The following is a 15,049-nucleotide window of genomic DNA, read 5'->3' as shown; positions in this document are numbered from 1 at the left end:
GTGGATGTTCGGCTGATTAGACGTTAAGATATTCTCCATCCCTCACTCCATTTTTAAATTTTCTTTTTATTATACCACACCACAATGAACAGATAGAAAATTACACACCGGCAAATGCAAAACATTAAGAACAGAAAGGGATGGGTGGCATGAATTAAAACACTCTCAGTGCCCATCAAAACGCTGCTTTTGCTTTCTTCTCTCTGCAGAACGAGCGCTCACTCCAATTACCGTCCCCAAAAGAAGCTTGTGCTCGGTAAAGAGAAGTGTGATACAGCTTAGGGTTAACCGGCTACTTCTTTAGGATTTCAGAAAAGAAGTTAAAAATACACTTTCTTCTCTGCATTGCATATCTTCTCAGTTTCTAAAACACTTTCTGCCTTTATTCTCCTTCCAGCCCCAGTCTCCCTCCTCAGTCAGTGTTGACACCTTTTTGTCTGGCCTCCCTCTGAGTCAGTGTCTACTGTTTGGTCGATGCTTGCCGCCTTTGAGACACCCCTCCACCCCCAAGTCCTAATAAGCAGAAGTCTAATGGTGTCCCAGGGCTGCTGAGGGGCCTCACATTAAGATAATTAGGCAGAGAGAGGGTGCAGGAATGAGGCCCTGGAGAGGAAGAGGAGGAGACACTTGTGTACTTTCTGAGAATCTGAGCTCTCTCTGCTTCTGGTTTGTTGGTCTCTGTAACCTTATTAAACCCCATAGCAAGGCTGCAAATGAAGTTTTCAAACCACCTAAATCACACTTAATGCAAGGTATCATGAAGAGACTTGTCTTATGTGACAGCCAGCAAAAGAGGAGCTGTGCCAAAGATTGCAGACATTTGTGCCTTATCATTGCTCTATGAGTCATCCATAAACCCGAGTGGCAAACGGCACACATGAGTGATGAATCCAAATGGGCCTGAAGATGCAGCTCTGCTGATTACCATGTGACACAGCATTAGGGTTTGACTAGCTAATTTGATTTCTTCAAATGTGTTGAAATTTATAGCGCTAAAGAGGACAAAAATAGCTAAATGCAAAAAATCACACAGGGCATGTTTGTCCTCACAGGTAGGTGACTCAGATGTAAACAGATGTTGCCAAGCTTTAATTTCCTGGGTAGAAACAACTGTCAGCACAGTGACAGCTGCTTACGCTAAAGAGACAGGATGATATCGGGAATCTCAGATCTATGTACTAAATATAAAACTAAAGCTAGGAGACAGCTTTAGCAGCTTGGCCCAGAGAGTAAAGAATCCACTACAACCAAAGCTTGTTAAACAATACTTTTATATATATAAAATATACTTAATTTTAGCAACACAAAAATGAAATAGCTTATTTGTGCACTATAATTTGTTGTTGACTGCAGAAGGATAGAGCACGCACATAGCTACCTAGCGATACCTAGCTAATTAGCAATAGCATATTTTGTAAAAATGTAGCTTGCTCCTTTTTTAAAAGTTGTTTGGTTTGTTTGTGTGTTTGGTTTTTGTTGCTTTTGAGATTTTTTTACGAGTTTAATTAAGTTATAAATTCATAAAAAGTTAGTTTAATGTTCACAGAAAGTGTTATCCATCCATCCTTTTTCTGCTGCTCACCCAGGTCTGGATGCGAAAGGCAGTAGTCTAAGAAGAGACACCCAAACCTCCCTCCCCCCAGCCAGCTGAGAGATATAATTCCTCTCCGGCATGTTCTGGTTCTGTCCCAAGGCTTCCTCTGGGTGGGACATGCTCAGAACAGCTCACCCAGAAGGTGCCCCTGACGGCCAGAACGTAGGTCGACTGCTCTTCACCTCAACAGACAGGTACAGCATCCTTATACTTAAACTCCTCCACTTGGGGCAGGACCTTGTTCTTAGAGTGGCCACTCCACCCTTTTCTGACTGAGAACCATGGCCTCAGACTTGGAGGTGCTAATTCTCATTCCAAGCAACACATTGGTCAAAAACTACCTCAGTGCGAGCTAGAAGTCCTCACTCGATGAAGCTGACTAGACCACTTCATCCATAAAGGATTCACCAAATCTGACACCCTCCACAGCTCAGTTCCTACCATAAAAATAGAATCAGTGACAAAGTTCAGCCCCTGCGATGTCCAACACCTCCAACACATTGCAGACTCCTTTTTTGGAAACAGGAAAACGAGTCCATCTTCAAACTGAAATAAGTTAAAAAGCATATTGCCAAAAAAACAGGTAACTTCTTATTTAATTGTACGTATAAAAATATCCTCTAAACTTGCTTCTGCGAGTATGACAGAGCAAAGTCAAGTTAAAAATGGGACAAATTTTTACTCAGTGGTTTGGATCAAAGAGAACTAACTGCAGATGTAGTGGAAGCTTTCCTGTCACTCCAGCCGGCTATGAGCCTGAAAGACAAACTCGGGGATGGAACCTCGACTGCGCTTTTCCTGCCTGTTTGAACACAAGGACAGAAGCTGAGCTTCAAACAGAGCCCAAGCTGGAGTGACGCCTCACAGATAACTACCTACAGCTCTGTCATTTTCTCTTTCACAGCCTCTCTTTGCTTGTTTCTACGGCCCGCACGTAGGTTCACTAGCTGAGGCTCTGCTTTCGGATCTGGCACTCTGCAATCAGATGTGACATGCTGAAGGTTCGGATGACAGCTGCGAAGACAAGGTCACACAGTCACCTACTTTTAACGAAGGATACGTACGACTCCTCTTGACAGACTTGTGCAGCGCATGAAAAACACATTTACGCGCTGCCTGCATACACACTGTACGCCTGCGTGCATCTTCATTCACTCACACGCAAACTCGTACACACACTCACAGTCACAACACGGAGCAGGAGCATTTTGCAGATGGGGGTCTTTTCTCGTGCCTGTGCAATCTCAGAAGCAATTACCTATTAAAATTTCATCCTTCCCATCTCAGAATGTTTAGGAAAAGATTATAACTACTGGAAAGGTAATTAAGCCAGCAAATGGGGAGCTGCATTGTGAATACTGAGAGATATGTATGTTGTGTTTGTGTGTGAGTGTGTGCTTTGTCTTAATAATACCAACAGTGATGCCCACCTAAAGCTCTTGAGTGTGTTATCCCAAATGACAAGAGAAAGAAGTCACAAGGATCGCTGCTGTTTTACGGTAAAACTTCACAACTAATGTGGCACAGCAAAAGTCACAACTATGTAAAATGTAGACAACATGGTCAGTAGAAAGCTCTGTCATTCATCAGTGATCTTTGCCTTTGTACGTCTGGATGTTGCCACTGAGATCATTTGACTCGTCGCACGCTCAATCGTCCAGGTAAGGAAATCTGTTCATGTAGACAGCACGATTTCATTTTCAGTAGGAGGAAACACAACATAAAGATGAATAGGTCCCTTTTTATGGTTTTCTCCTCTTTCTTGTCCTTACTTTCCCCTCTTTTTTCCTCATCCCTCCCCTCTTTGTCTCTTTGATGCTAAAAGAGGAGCCTTTTAAGGATTCAAACAAAGTCTCCATTTTTTTGTTTTTTTGCGGGGGGATGAAAAAAATGTCAACAAACCTGTCCATCTGGGGAATTTATAGGTTGGTGGGTTCTGGTTCAAGAAGCAACCTCAATCTCCATTTTTAATATGCAGGATTGGGGGTGGACATAATAAACAGAAACCCCGGACTTGTGTGTTGCTGATTGATTCTGGGTGTTTCACACTTGTGTGGGATATTCCTCTGTCAACAAATAGACTGAACCTTATAAATGATACAGCAATGGCGGTCATCGATGATTCCTTCACAGACAACTGGCATTCTGGCTGTCACAGAGGACCCAAAGGAATTTCTCTTCTGTTAAATAAACAAAGGAGACCTGCCAGACCAGGTTCAATCATGCCATTAATAGGGCAATCTGGCCATAAGCTATAATCAATAAGTGCTTTTGCACTAAAAATAGATTTTCCAGCACAATCTTTCGCTATATCTGAGCAGACTCACTTCATGTGCACAGAGTGCATGACAGTCCCTTTAACCCAAGTACTTATCTTTACATTGCAATTACCACTCTCTTCAGTCTTCCTCTTCTTCTTCTCCTCCTTCCCCCATCTGTCCTTCACATTCACAGTGACACTTGTAATGATAAATCGCCTTGCCCTTTTTCAGTCTATTTATCTTCTGTTAATCATTTAAATAAGAATAACACGTTGAGTAAATCCATACCTAATTCACCTCCATTCCTGCAACCCTAATAAATCGACTGCAATGCTTATGGAAGTTTGAGGGAGGGGTCCGTAAACCAATCAGGTGGTTGTCGTGTGTAGGGGGAGATCCTGGCAGATCGTGGAGGTTAATAACATTCCACATGATTACCCACAAGCCAGAGGATTAGAAGGTTAAGGGGAGCGGGTTCCACATTGCAAATAATAATCACTATTTCACAGCCGTGTCCTCCTGGCCACTTAGGTGATAGGCCACCCAGCTATCTCTTCTCTCCCACAGTGTGGAGAGAGAGAAAAAAAGGACTTCAGTGGACCCTGACACCTACTGAAAGCGTTATTCATCTCTTTTCATGGAAGCCCTTTTAGGACTCCCACCTCCCTCCCCCGAAAAACGACCCTTTTCTTTTTAAATAAAGAAATCAATGCAACCTTTTTTTTTAATTCTTTCTCCACACATTTTTCTATGAGATGTGTTCTCATCACGATGTTGATGGCATCTGTGGGTGTAGCGCTTCACGCTGAGTGGGGTTATGTCACCCTGTCGTTGCAGGATTGCGCATTTATCTCATTCTCCCAAACAGATGCAGGCATTCGCACCCCCTGACCGCTGCCTTTGATGCGGACGTCCTGATTCATTAGCAGTCATTTGTAACTGTAACGTGTCCGGCGTTTAAAGATCGGGGATGTAAAGAGAAAGGAGTGAATTAGGAATGTATGGATACTGCTGTCTCTGTGTTCAATAATAATCAAGCACCATCTTATCTTAAACAACTCATAGTACCGCATCACCCCCAATAGAGCTCTTCTCTCTCAGTGTGCTGGTTTCCTTGTGGTTCCTAGAGTATTAGAAAGTAGAACAGGAGGCAGGCCTCTCTTATGTGGGACCAGCTTCCAGAACCCAAGCTGGGAGCTGGTTCCACAGCTCCCAGCTTGGGTTCGGGAAATAGACACCCTCTCCACTTTTAAGATTGGACTTGAAACTACTGTCTTTTTTGATAAAGCTTCTAGTTACGGCTGACTCGATTGACTCTGCACCCTCCCTTAGTCCTGCTGCAACAGGTTTAGGCTGCTAGAGGAGGCTCTTTTTTTACTTTTGTAAAAACTTTAGAAATCAAGTGTAAATGGCACATTTGATGGAATAAATTTTCTTTCTGGACTCACAAAAGTATGGAGATGCACCCAAATGCACAAAAAGGCAAGGCTTCTTGTTGTGTGAGGATTTCAGCTTCCAGTCAGTTATAATGCCACAAGGTGCCATTCGCATATAACTAGATAATAAGAACGAGGCTGAGGGAACTCTGTGTCACTCTGTGTCTCTGTGCTGAATACCAGACTAGATTTGTTATTTTGTTTTGGCATAAAAAGGTGACGCAATTTTTAAGTGAGCCCAAATGCTGTGTGCTGTCCCTGTATGTGTTATATGTCATCTACTGTACTCTTTGCCCTGCATGCATTTATGTACGTATGTGCGGGTTTTGTGCACATTCATCTCTTTGATCTTCGATGTTCTAAAAGCAAATAAGCTTGATACTGTAGCAGCCCACGGGACACAGCAGAAATAGATGGCATTCATACGCTTTGTATTATACCCTCCCTACACACACACACACACACACACACACACACACACACACACACACACACACACACATATGTAAACAGACAACCACCACCACCACTTCCTCTTACACACACACTCCCACTTGCCTCTTTCTCTCATTATATCATGTGGGCATGAACCAAAATAAAACGTTGAATAACGGCTGAAAAGACAGGGAGGTATTCTCTTTCTAGGCTGTTATGAAATGGATGGATATCTGGCCAGTGTGAGATAAAACAAAAGCCAGTGCTGTCATTTGAAACAAAAAAACCCCACAGAACAAGCCCTGCAGGGATGTGAGTTTTCTCTCAACGTTTATGATCTTTTTTTTCTTTTTTTTTAAAAAAGGATTTTCCAACTCTGCACCATCGGCCAGATACGAGGCTGCTTTCAAAACGTTCGACTCCGGCTGCGACGACCCACTTGATCCCAAACTCTCACATCCTTCCATCACTCCGAATGACTTCGCAGAGGCTCTCTGACACCAACCGGCATGCACTCAAGCAGCTTTTTTTTTTAAAAATGTATTTGCTGACATGCATACGCACCCCACCCACGCCTCCATATGCTGCTTTAACTTATACACACAGTTCACAACAACCAATAATGAGCTGTCCAGAACTGCCAGAAGAAAAAAAGAAAAAAAAAACTCACGGATGTTTGTGGCCCTGGCGACATAGTGCTGCGAATGCATCCCTAGGGCCTCTTCCCCGCGATACTGCTCACCTGGACACCCGCCCTGCAGCACATTGGCGACGGCCCTGTCAGACAGAGAGATGGATGAGGAGTGCAGACATGAGGAACTGTGCATGACATGGCTAATTTAATTATTCAGTTAGGCTGTACCGGTGCACACTGTCGTTTCAGCTGCACCTCACATTATGAGGTGCAGCTGACCAGAAAAATTAGTTTCCACGATGAGTGGAAAAGATTTCCTTTCAGTTGTTCCCTTTTATTTATTTATTTTTACTGTAATTATTGCACATACACTCACACCTACTGAATTGCAACACTATGAAGGTGTAAAAACAAGCAAATGATCTCCAGTCAAGAGTGATACACAATGGAGTGCAATGCCACCTTACTCTACTGAAAGACACCCCTCCGCCCCTCACATGAGAGGAGAGCAGCTCATAATGTTACGCTGTGCCACAACAGATGGATAGACTGGAGTGGAAGGAATATGCGGTATCAGTTCCTGTTCATAAAGACTCTTAATAACAGAAGATGCGATACATTGCTCTTGTTGCCCGGAAACCACGTGTGTGAAGTGTAACATGCACAAGTTCATCTATGATGTTTTATGGCATGGAGAGGTGACAAATTAAAGGAAAATTTAGACTGAGTGTGATGCCAAGGCCACCACGTGAAGCCAAAATAGCTTCGATGTTCTTTTTGCATGTTGGCCTTGGCTTGCTCTTCGCTCTCCAAGTCTTTGCTCTAGACCAAAATGAGCTAGCCTCTAATTTGTGGACAACATTGGTCTGGCTTCTCGACACTTAGTTAGACTTTGCTATGACTAGATCACAACCTAAGACACATCATTTTGATACTCAGTGACCCAAACCTGTAGAAGAGCACTCTTATCGGGATGAAAGGGGTTTGTCATAAGACAAAGGTGGTAAACTTTGCAGTAAGTCTTTCCACTAAAGGGAGACAAGTGGACCCAAACCAGACCAGCACACTGACCCCCACCCTAATGAAGAGGTCAAGGGTTTGAGTTTTTCCTTTAATTTAATTTCATAAATTTATGTGTGTTGTGTGTGTGTGTGGTGGTGGTGGTGGTGGGGTGCTCTGTTAAGACGACAAGCACACGTCCACACGTTGCGCGCTCCAGATCATTGCGCGCGTAGGCTACTACTGCAAGTCTCTTTGTAAACAAGCGCACCGAGAGAATCGGGCAGAGAGGGAGGGAGGGAGGAAGAGGGAGAGAGACATACAGATAGAAGAGAGAGAGAGAGAGAAAGAAAGAAAGAAACCAAGAAAGAAAGGGACCCACCTATACATATTCTCTCTCTGGGGTCGGTGCGCCTTTTCCAGCCCCAGCTTGGTGAAAATCCCCACAAGAGCCATAATCGCCACTACTCCACAAATGACGTAAACTATTAAGTTCGTCTTGTCTTTGGTGCTGTCGTGAGGCTTGTTCGTTTTCTTGTAGGGTGTCTGCCCGCTCTTCATCCACATCGGAGTGTCATAATTTGTACAGGTTTCCTGGTCGAGCCGCGACTCCTTGATGGAGCAGCAGAAGCGGAAGCCACAGGTACCGCAGCAGTACAAATACACGCCCGTTTTGCAGATGAACGGCGGGTCATACTGGCCCATCACGTCGTAGTAACCCCGACACTTTTCCTCCGTGTGCGGGGTCTGCTCGGACACGCTCTCCTCCGGCGTGGAGCCGTTCGAGGTGGCGATCATTACGAATCCCCCGAGCGCTCCTGGAATCCCGCCAGCCTTGCAAACGAGAGCCATAAGTTTGAGCAACAAGAAGAAGGGGAGAAAGTGTTTCCCTCTCATTGTGCTCTCTCCTCCGTTCAACTTCGCGCGGAAACGAAAAGACCTGAAGAGAGGGGACAGGGCGCACGGTCATGATATGCCGAAAAGTCCAGAAATATCCGCGCTGATGAACATCTTTGCTCGCGTATCTTTATCCACAAACAAACGCGCGGAATAAAAAGAACAAACAAAACAAAAAACCCTATGTGGATTAAACTTGACTTAACTGAACTCCTCTCCAGCGAGTGCGCATTTAGACGCCTTTCCCAAAAGGTTTTTGTCTTTTTTATCAGGCTCAGATTTTGCGTTTTCGGGAGTGCATCACTTCACTCCTCTGTCTGTGCGCACTTACGCACGGGAGTAGGCAGAGACACAAGCCGCACCGAGGATGAGAGCGCAGTGAGCAAATAGAAGAGCCGAGGGTGGGAGAGCCTGGTGCACACACACACACACAAACGGAGAGGAGGAGGAAAGCAGGGGGAGGGAGTGAGATTGCAAGGGCTGACTCCGAGAGGGAGAGAGAGAGAGAGCCTTTATTGTGAAATATTATGATAAAAGCGTCTATGCACATCACTATTACGCTCTGCGAGGAAAGTCGTGGGAGCCCCATTTTTTTAATACTTCCAGTCGTAGGTTGCCATTGTTGGAGAAATCCTGAAATCACAAGTAGCTTAATGTGTTACAATAGGCAGCGGCTGGCAGAGCTTCTAAGAACAGGTGATACATTTTGAAACAACAAAAACAAAAAACAAACAAAAAACCACACAACACCTATAGATCCCAGAGGACATCTATAGGAGACAGCAATCTGGCCCATCAAGACCATAACCAAGAGACACAACCCGTAACGAGTGATATTCCACCACAGGCAAATGTCTCACTCTTGTGGTTTTTGCCAAAGGTGCTCGGAACAGAAAAAGATAAAATTAATTTTTTTTAAAAAGAAAAATGTACGTATTTGTCTGCCTCGGAGCACAATCCTCACAATTTGTATCAATAAACCAGGCGAAACAAGAGAAATCTGAGAATTTGTTTCGGGAAAAGGGAAAATTCAATAATTTACCAAAAAACAGAGATTCCCCCCACCCCCACCTCCAAAAAAACTACCAACCAACCAAACAAACAAACAAAAAAACAACACAAAACAAGAATAAAGTTATGAATGTTTTGGCTTGTAGGGATATTAATCCACCCGGACTCTTGTAGAGTGAGTTTCCCAGTCTTTTCTTTGTGGCGCTCAAAGCGCAACACAAACTAGTTTTTCTTCCATCTATCTATCTATCTATCTATCTATCTATCTATCTATCTATCTATCTATCTATCCTTTATATATTATTTTAAACATATGTTCTCATTTAGATGTGTATGGAGAACATGGCATCAGTGGATGCAAATGTAGTGTTTGCTTTGCTTGGATTCGTGGATCATGTGTGTGGGGCTGTGGAATCATTTTGGGAAGTTTTTTGTTTATGTCTATGTGCGGAAGATACTGCTGTTAGATGAAGGTTTAGGGGTTTAAGTTTGATTGGGGAAGGTGGCTGAATAATGAGTTAGACACCCCAATATAATGGATGAACGAATTAATAACTTTACCAATTACTGACACAGGAGATGGATAAAGCCGATATCCAGACATGAAAATAAAAAAATATCCATCCATTACTTGTTTCCTACTAGATTATGTAAGTTCTTCAAATGAAGTTCTTTTTCACCTCAAACAGATGCTGTTTCAAGTGAAAACTGCCTTCATTATAGGTTAGGTGCAATGACAAATCATAAAAATCGAATATATTTCCACCTGCAAGCCCCTCTGTCACCTCTGATGATTCATTTTCTGGTTAAAAATCCGATTTCTAAAGGACCTTCGATGTATTCAAACTGTCTGGCAAGCAAGAAAAAAACCTTCAATTTGCCCTTATTCAGCTAGTGTTAAAGCATGCAGACAATCAGCGCGGTGAGGAGGACGGGTGGACGTGGCTCTCTCCGTGGTTCAGAAAGACTCTATCCTCTGTCCAAGGTTCTTCTTTCGTGTGGTTTCTTATTTTGCCATTCTCACACACAGCTAAAACACGTAATGGTGTGGACGATGCAGATGTTTGGTTTGTAAAAGTTTATCGGAAGAAGATGCGAATGTTTGATGACTTGATCGATTTTTTTCCCTTTTGTTTTCTGATTTATAAACGATGAGTTGTGGCTAAAACGATAGCATAATTCTCTTTCTTGTCGTTGAAACTAGTTAAACAGTAAGCATGAAGGTTGTATCTGGTTTAAAAGTTTGCGGGAAAACCTGTTAAACTGACTTTTTTTTCGCTTGTACTTGCCTTAACTGGTAGTCACACTGGGGGCCGCTGCAGTGACGATCACATACACACTCACAAATAGGCTGTTTAGTCGATCACCGAGAGTCTCGGGTTTAGCTAGCCGCAGGAACAGCTGGGGAGAAGCATAACAGCTACATAACCATCCCACTCGGACCTGCCGGTTTGCTCTGGAGACGGTTTAACCAAGCGGGTGTTATGGCTGAGAGTGAGAATATCTTTCTCAAGGCAAAACACCGGACATTCAGCGGACTCACTGAAGGTAACTGACTGCCTTTAGCTTCTTTAGCTCTGCCGGCTAGCCAACTTCTGTGAGCTAACTTGGCAGCGCCGGTGACACAGGTTGTTGGTGGCTACAGGTTAATATTCTGACAGAGGGAAAGCTGTCACTTAGGTTTGCGTAGCTTTCTTTTACCCAACAAGCTGACACTGTCAAACACAGGAAGACAGAGTGGCTAGCTAGCTAGCTCGTGTTTACAAAATTTAAAAGTAGGGAGCGTGGCAATCTTGTTCTTGCAAAGAATCAAATCGGGGCAATCCGTAAACACAGGGGTTGCGGCTATTTCGGTTTGCATTTGTTTCTAACTCTGGTGCAGAAGAGCTACAGAGCTGAGTATTCATTCATGCAAAACTTACAAATAAAACCCATGCTTGACTTCGGCTGCAGTCTCTAATTAGTCATTCATTTATAGCTAAATCAAGCCCTGTCCTCGAAGGTTGAGGCAGACTTCTTTCAGTCGAAAGTGTTTTCTGTGCTTCGGAAGAAACTGAAGGGTGAATTAGATTTAGATGGTTTACTCTTAAGTGGCATAGTACAGTCCTGGCGTTAAGATACTCAAATATTGAAAACATGATCACAGCGCCCACAGCTATGTGTTTATGAGCTGCTGCCCCTCCTGTTTGTTTTACTTTATTTAGCACCCCCTGCTGGAAGCAGGCTAGTATGAGGAAACTGTGGGAGAAAATTGAGATCTTCAGTATTTTATTATTTGCAGCCCATGCACTTTCATCTGAAATGGTCATAAGTTTTGTTATGTGGAGTCCACGCAGTGGCCGAAATCAGAGCGATTGGTGTTTGACTTTGCAAGAAGGCTGCTGCTTATCTCTGGGTGTGAGAGCACTGCCAGTTTCTTTTCTTTTAAAATGTGCCATTAAAATAGACACATACCTGGCTTCACAGAGTAAAAAACATTTTCACTATAAAGTGTCCTGAATCTAATAAAAAGTTTTTTATTTATTTTAATGAGGTCAGTTAAATCCTTTGTATCTGTTAGAGTTATTCAGTACTCAGGGGCAGGACCAGCATTTTAAGGGACATATGTTTGCATATTGAACTTGCCTGTTTCCTTTGCCAAGAATATTCCATCCAAAGTTTATATTTTCAGGAAGCAAAATTCACATCAAAGCATATTTAAAGCTGGTGCAAAATTAAAAACGTTTCTGTCAAACAATGAGTTCAAAGATGTGAAAGTTTTTGGTTTTAGGAGGTTAGTTGCTTCAGGTATAAAAGTGTACCTGAAGCATTTCAGTGGGTGGCTCCACAGTGTACTGGTTAACACATTCGCCTTGCATGCAGAAGATCCCCAGTCTGACACCAGGAGGAATTGCAAACACAGTCTGAGAGGGTGGTGCAGGATAAATAGGAGGGTTTTGTCAGGAAGGGCATCCTGTGTAAAACAAATCTGTGCCAAGTCATGCAGATCTATTCACTGTGGTGACCCCTTGGGACATGAGGTAGCGGGTAGAAGTACCAACAACTGAAACATTTCAGTGCCGGTGTCAATATTGACATTTCTGTCAAACTTATTTAAACATGGTAACCTTCTCCATACACTGGTCTTAAGTGGAATTTAGTGAAAGTACTTTCATTTTGCATATGCAAATATAAAATCATCATCAATAGGGGGCTTCCACATTTTACTAACCTTCTACTTAGTGGTTTTATTTATTTAGAGACGTTAGATCACTCTATTGATACCTGAGAGGAAGAGAGAGCCATAGTAAGTGAGCTCTGACTTTGGGCATTACAGGGGCTGGAGCTAATGGCACAATTTAATTCCACACCGTGGTCCTTCACCACACTGAATATCCCCTTTAGATTTAGTATGGGGGAGATTCAGGAGAGGAAAAATCATTAGAAAGTATGTGCTGTTTTATGTCACTCTCCATTTTTCTGTGGCCCCTGAGTACTCCCCGGCCTCGCACATCCACAGCTCCTCTCCCTGCTCTTGCAAACTTTTGAGGATTTTTCAAAACTGTGCAATGGGTGGTGTTTGGCTCAGAGCTGGGGGTCAAGTTACACTTTAAAATGCAGCTTTAGTCTTTATCCTCTCAAGAAGTAAAAATGCTGACAGACTGTCACAGCCCGCTAAGATAAAATTAGGCTTTTTCCACCAAACTTAAGGAGGACTTTTATGCTCATTTCCATATTTTTATTTGTGAACTGTTTGCATGAGTCACAGTTCGAAATGATGCTTATTTATCAAACAGTGGCAGCCCCTCACTGCTCTCTGTCTGAAACAAGCCTTAGCTCCCTTCCCCCAGCTTTTAAGCAATGGTACTATGCAAAAGTCTTGAGACACACACATTTCTTTATCTTTATGCAAGGAGCATCTGCAAACATACATGGTAAAATGGTATATAAGGAAAACAGTTTGTACAATTCTAACAAGCTTAAAAGTCCATATTTGGCAGTGTGTTTGAGATCATCCTCATGCTCAAAAATGAAGCTGTTGGAAGTCTGACACTTTCCAGATGGTATTGCATGGTGAATAAAATCTGATGGTGCTTTTCTGCACTCATAATTCATCAGTTTTGACAAGAAACAAACACCTCTGGCTGAAATGCATTCCCAAACCATGATGCTCACTGCTTTATGTCTCTCCCTACCAACTCTGTACATGTTGATTTGGGGCTGTGATTTGAACCAAACTTGGATTCATAACTCCACGAGACCCGTTGTAAGAGACTTTCAGTCTAGTTCTTGTATAATTTGGCATACCTCATACCCTTCCTTAGGAATGGCTTCTTGACAAACATCATTGAATAGAGACTATTTCTGATGAGGCTTCAGTGAAGTAGATGGATGAACTGAAGGGCTAGGTCCCATGTCAGATCTTTGTTGGATTTTTGCTCTTTTGGATTCTTGGATTTGTTTCTTTTGGATACTGTTCATGCTGTAGATCAGGCACCATGTTCATTCACTCATGAGCTGCTGTAACATGAATCAAATGGCTGAATTGCCACCTCAGCATGCAGTCAAGTGCTATGGAGTCTTGCTAATGACCTGCTAATTTTATTCAGGTGTGCTGCAGCAGGGACACGTGGAAAAGTTTCAGGATACCGGCCTTCGAGGACTGGAGTTTGAGACCCCTGCTGTAGATAGTCTTTTTTTTTTTTTTTAAATGTCTGCTACTTTTGGCCTTTTTCCAGTTTCCTCAAAATTTTGTATGGACAAACTGCACACCATGCCAACATATACCAAGTTTTTGGCTAATAGGTTTTTGGTTTTTGCAACAAACTGCTGGTGCCTCTCTCGATCCATTCTCTTCAAGTTATTCCACTTAGCCTATAGCCTATCCCAGCTACCATAGGCTGTTTGAAAAAACAGCCTATGGTAGTTGTCCAAAGCACAACTTTGAATGCTGAAAGTCTCAAACGGTTGCTCAAGACCACTTTAAAAAGAAACAGAAAAGTCTGGCTCATTGGGAGCATAATATGAAGACGTTAGGGATTGCTTAAGACTTTCGCACTGCGTTCTATATATTGCTGAAAGTCTGGAAAAGATATATTAGGTGCTTCTAAACTTTATGTTACATTGATACGGCCAGCCTCAGGTTGAATTCAAAATTCATCAACAGCACTCGCTGTGTAGTATAAGCTGAGATCAAGGCCAGGCTTGTTTGGATCGAGGCATTCTAAAGTAATCGGGTTGATGATGATGATAATCATAAAAGCAAAATGTGTCATAAATGTCAATTACACCGAGTTCGTCATTGTTGAGATTTTACGAGTTTTCCTCCCAGAAGCAAGGGAGCAAGGCAGTTTTTGTTTTTCTTTTTTGTTGCTCTTTCTTTTCTTATCTTTGCTCGAGTTTCTCTGGAGGACAGAATTATCGCCGACTCATTTGGGAGAGTGATACATGGAGAGCATGTTAAACACAGGATGCTGAGCAGTTACAAGCCCCCGCTGAGTGAGAGTGAGGGGATTTGTGCAGAATGCAGATGCGGGCTCTCCACGATGACAGCGCAGTGCATAACTACAGTGGTACTGCTTCCACATCCTCCGGAAACTCACCGAGTGGACTAGAAAGCTGTTGTTTACACCTGCTCTTAGTATCTGTCTGTTTCGGGGGAAACGGCGAGCCTCCATTCCATATTACTTTGGCGGGCGTCCTTCATGTCACGCCTTGTCATTACCATCAGCCAAGCGTCACTGAGTGTCTGCTTGTCTCTTTTCATGGAAAGGTGGGCACTGTTTGCCTTGTAAATGAATAT

The 15,049-nt window shown here is 43.0% G+C and overlaps 2 protein-coding genes across 2 annotated transcripts in view; one reads left to right on the top strand and one right to left on the bottom strand.

Annotated features, from left to right (window-relative positions):
• Nucleotides 1–8,596, bottom strand: part of shisa9a (shisa family member 9a) — a 62,029-nt gene extending 53,433 nt beyond the window's left edge. The window contains exons 1-2 of the mRNA XM_063481539.1: nt 7,742–8,596; nt 6,397–6,503 (exon numbers count right to left, since the gene is read on the bottom strand). Of these exons, the coding sequence (XP_063337609.1) occupies nt 6,397–6,503; nt 7,742–8,256 (622 nt within the window). The 5' untranslated portion in view covers nt 8,257–8,596. The remainder of the gene's footprint in view (nt 1–6,396; nt 6,504–7,741) is intronic.
• A 2,025-nt stretch (nt 8,597–10,621) lies between these two features.
• cpped1 (calcineurin-like phosphoesterase domain containing 1) overlaps nt 10,622–15,049 on the top strand; it is a 49,614-nt gene continuing 45,186 nt past the window's right edge. The window contains exon 1 of the mRNA XM_063481538.1: nt 10,622–10,815. Coding sequence (XP_063337608.1) covers nt 10,752–10,815 — 64 coding nt within the window. The 5' untranslated portion in view covers nt 10,622–10,751. The remainder of the gene's footprint in view (nt 10,816–15,049) is intronic.

Source organism: Pelmatolapia mariae, linkage group LG8, assembly GCF_036321145.2.
Source record: "Pelmatolapia mariae isolate MD_Pm_ZW linkage group LG8, Pm_UMD_F_2, whole genome shotgun sequence".
Lineage (NCBI taxonomy): Eukaryota > Metazoa > Chordata > Actinopteri > Cichliformes > Cichlidae > Pelmatolapia > Pelmatolapia mariae.
The sequence above is the reverse complement of the archived record's forward strand: the minus strand, read 5'-3'. Positions and strand labels throughout refer to the sequence as shown.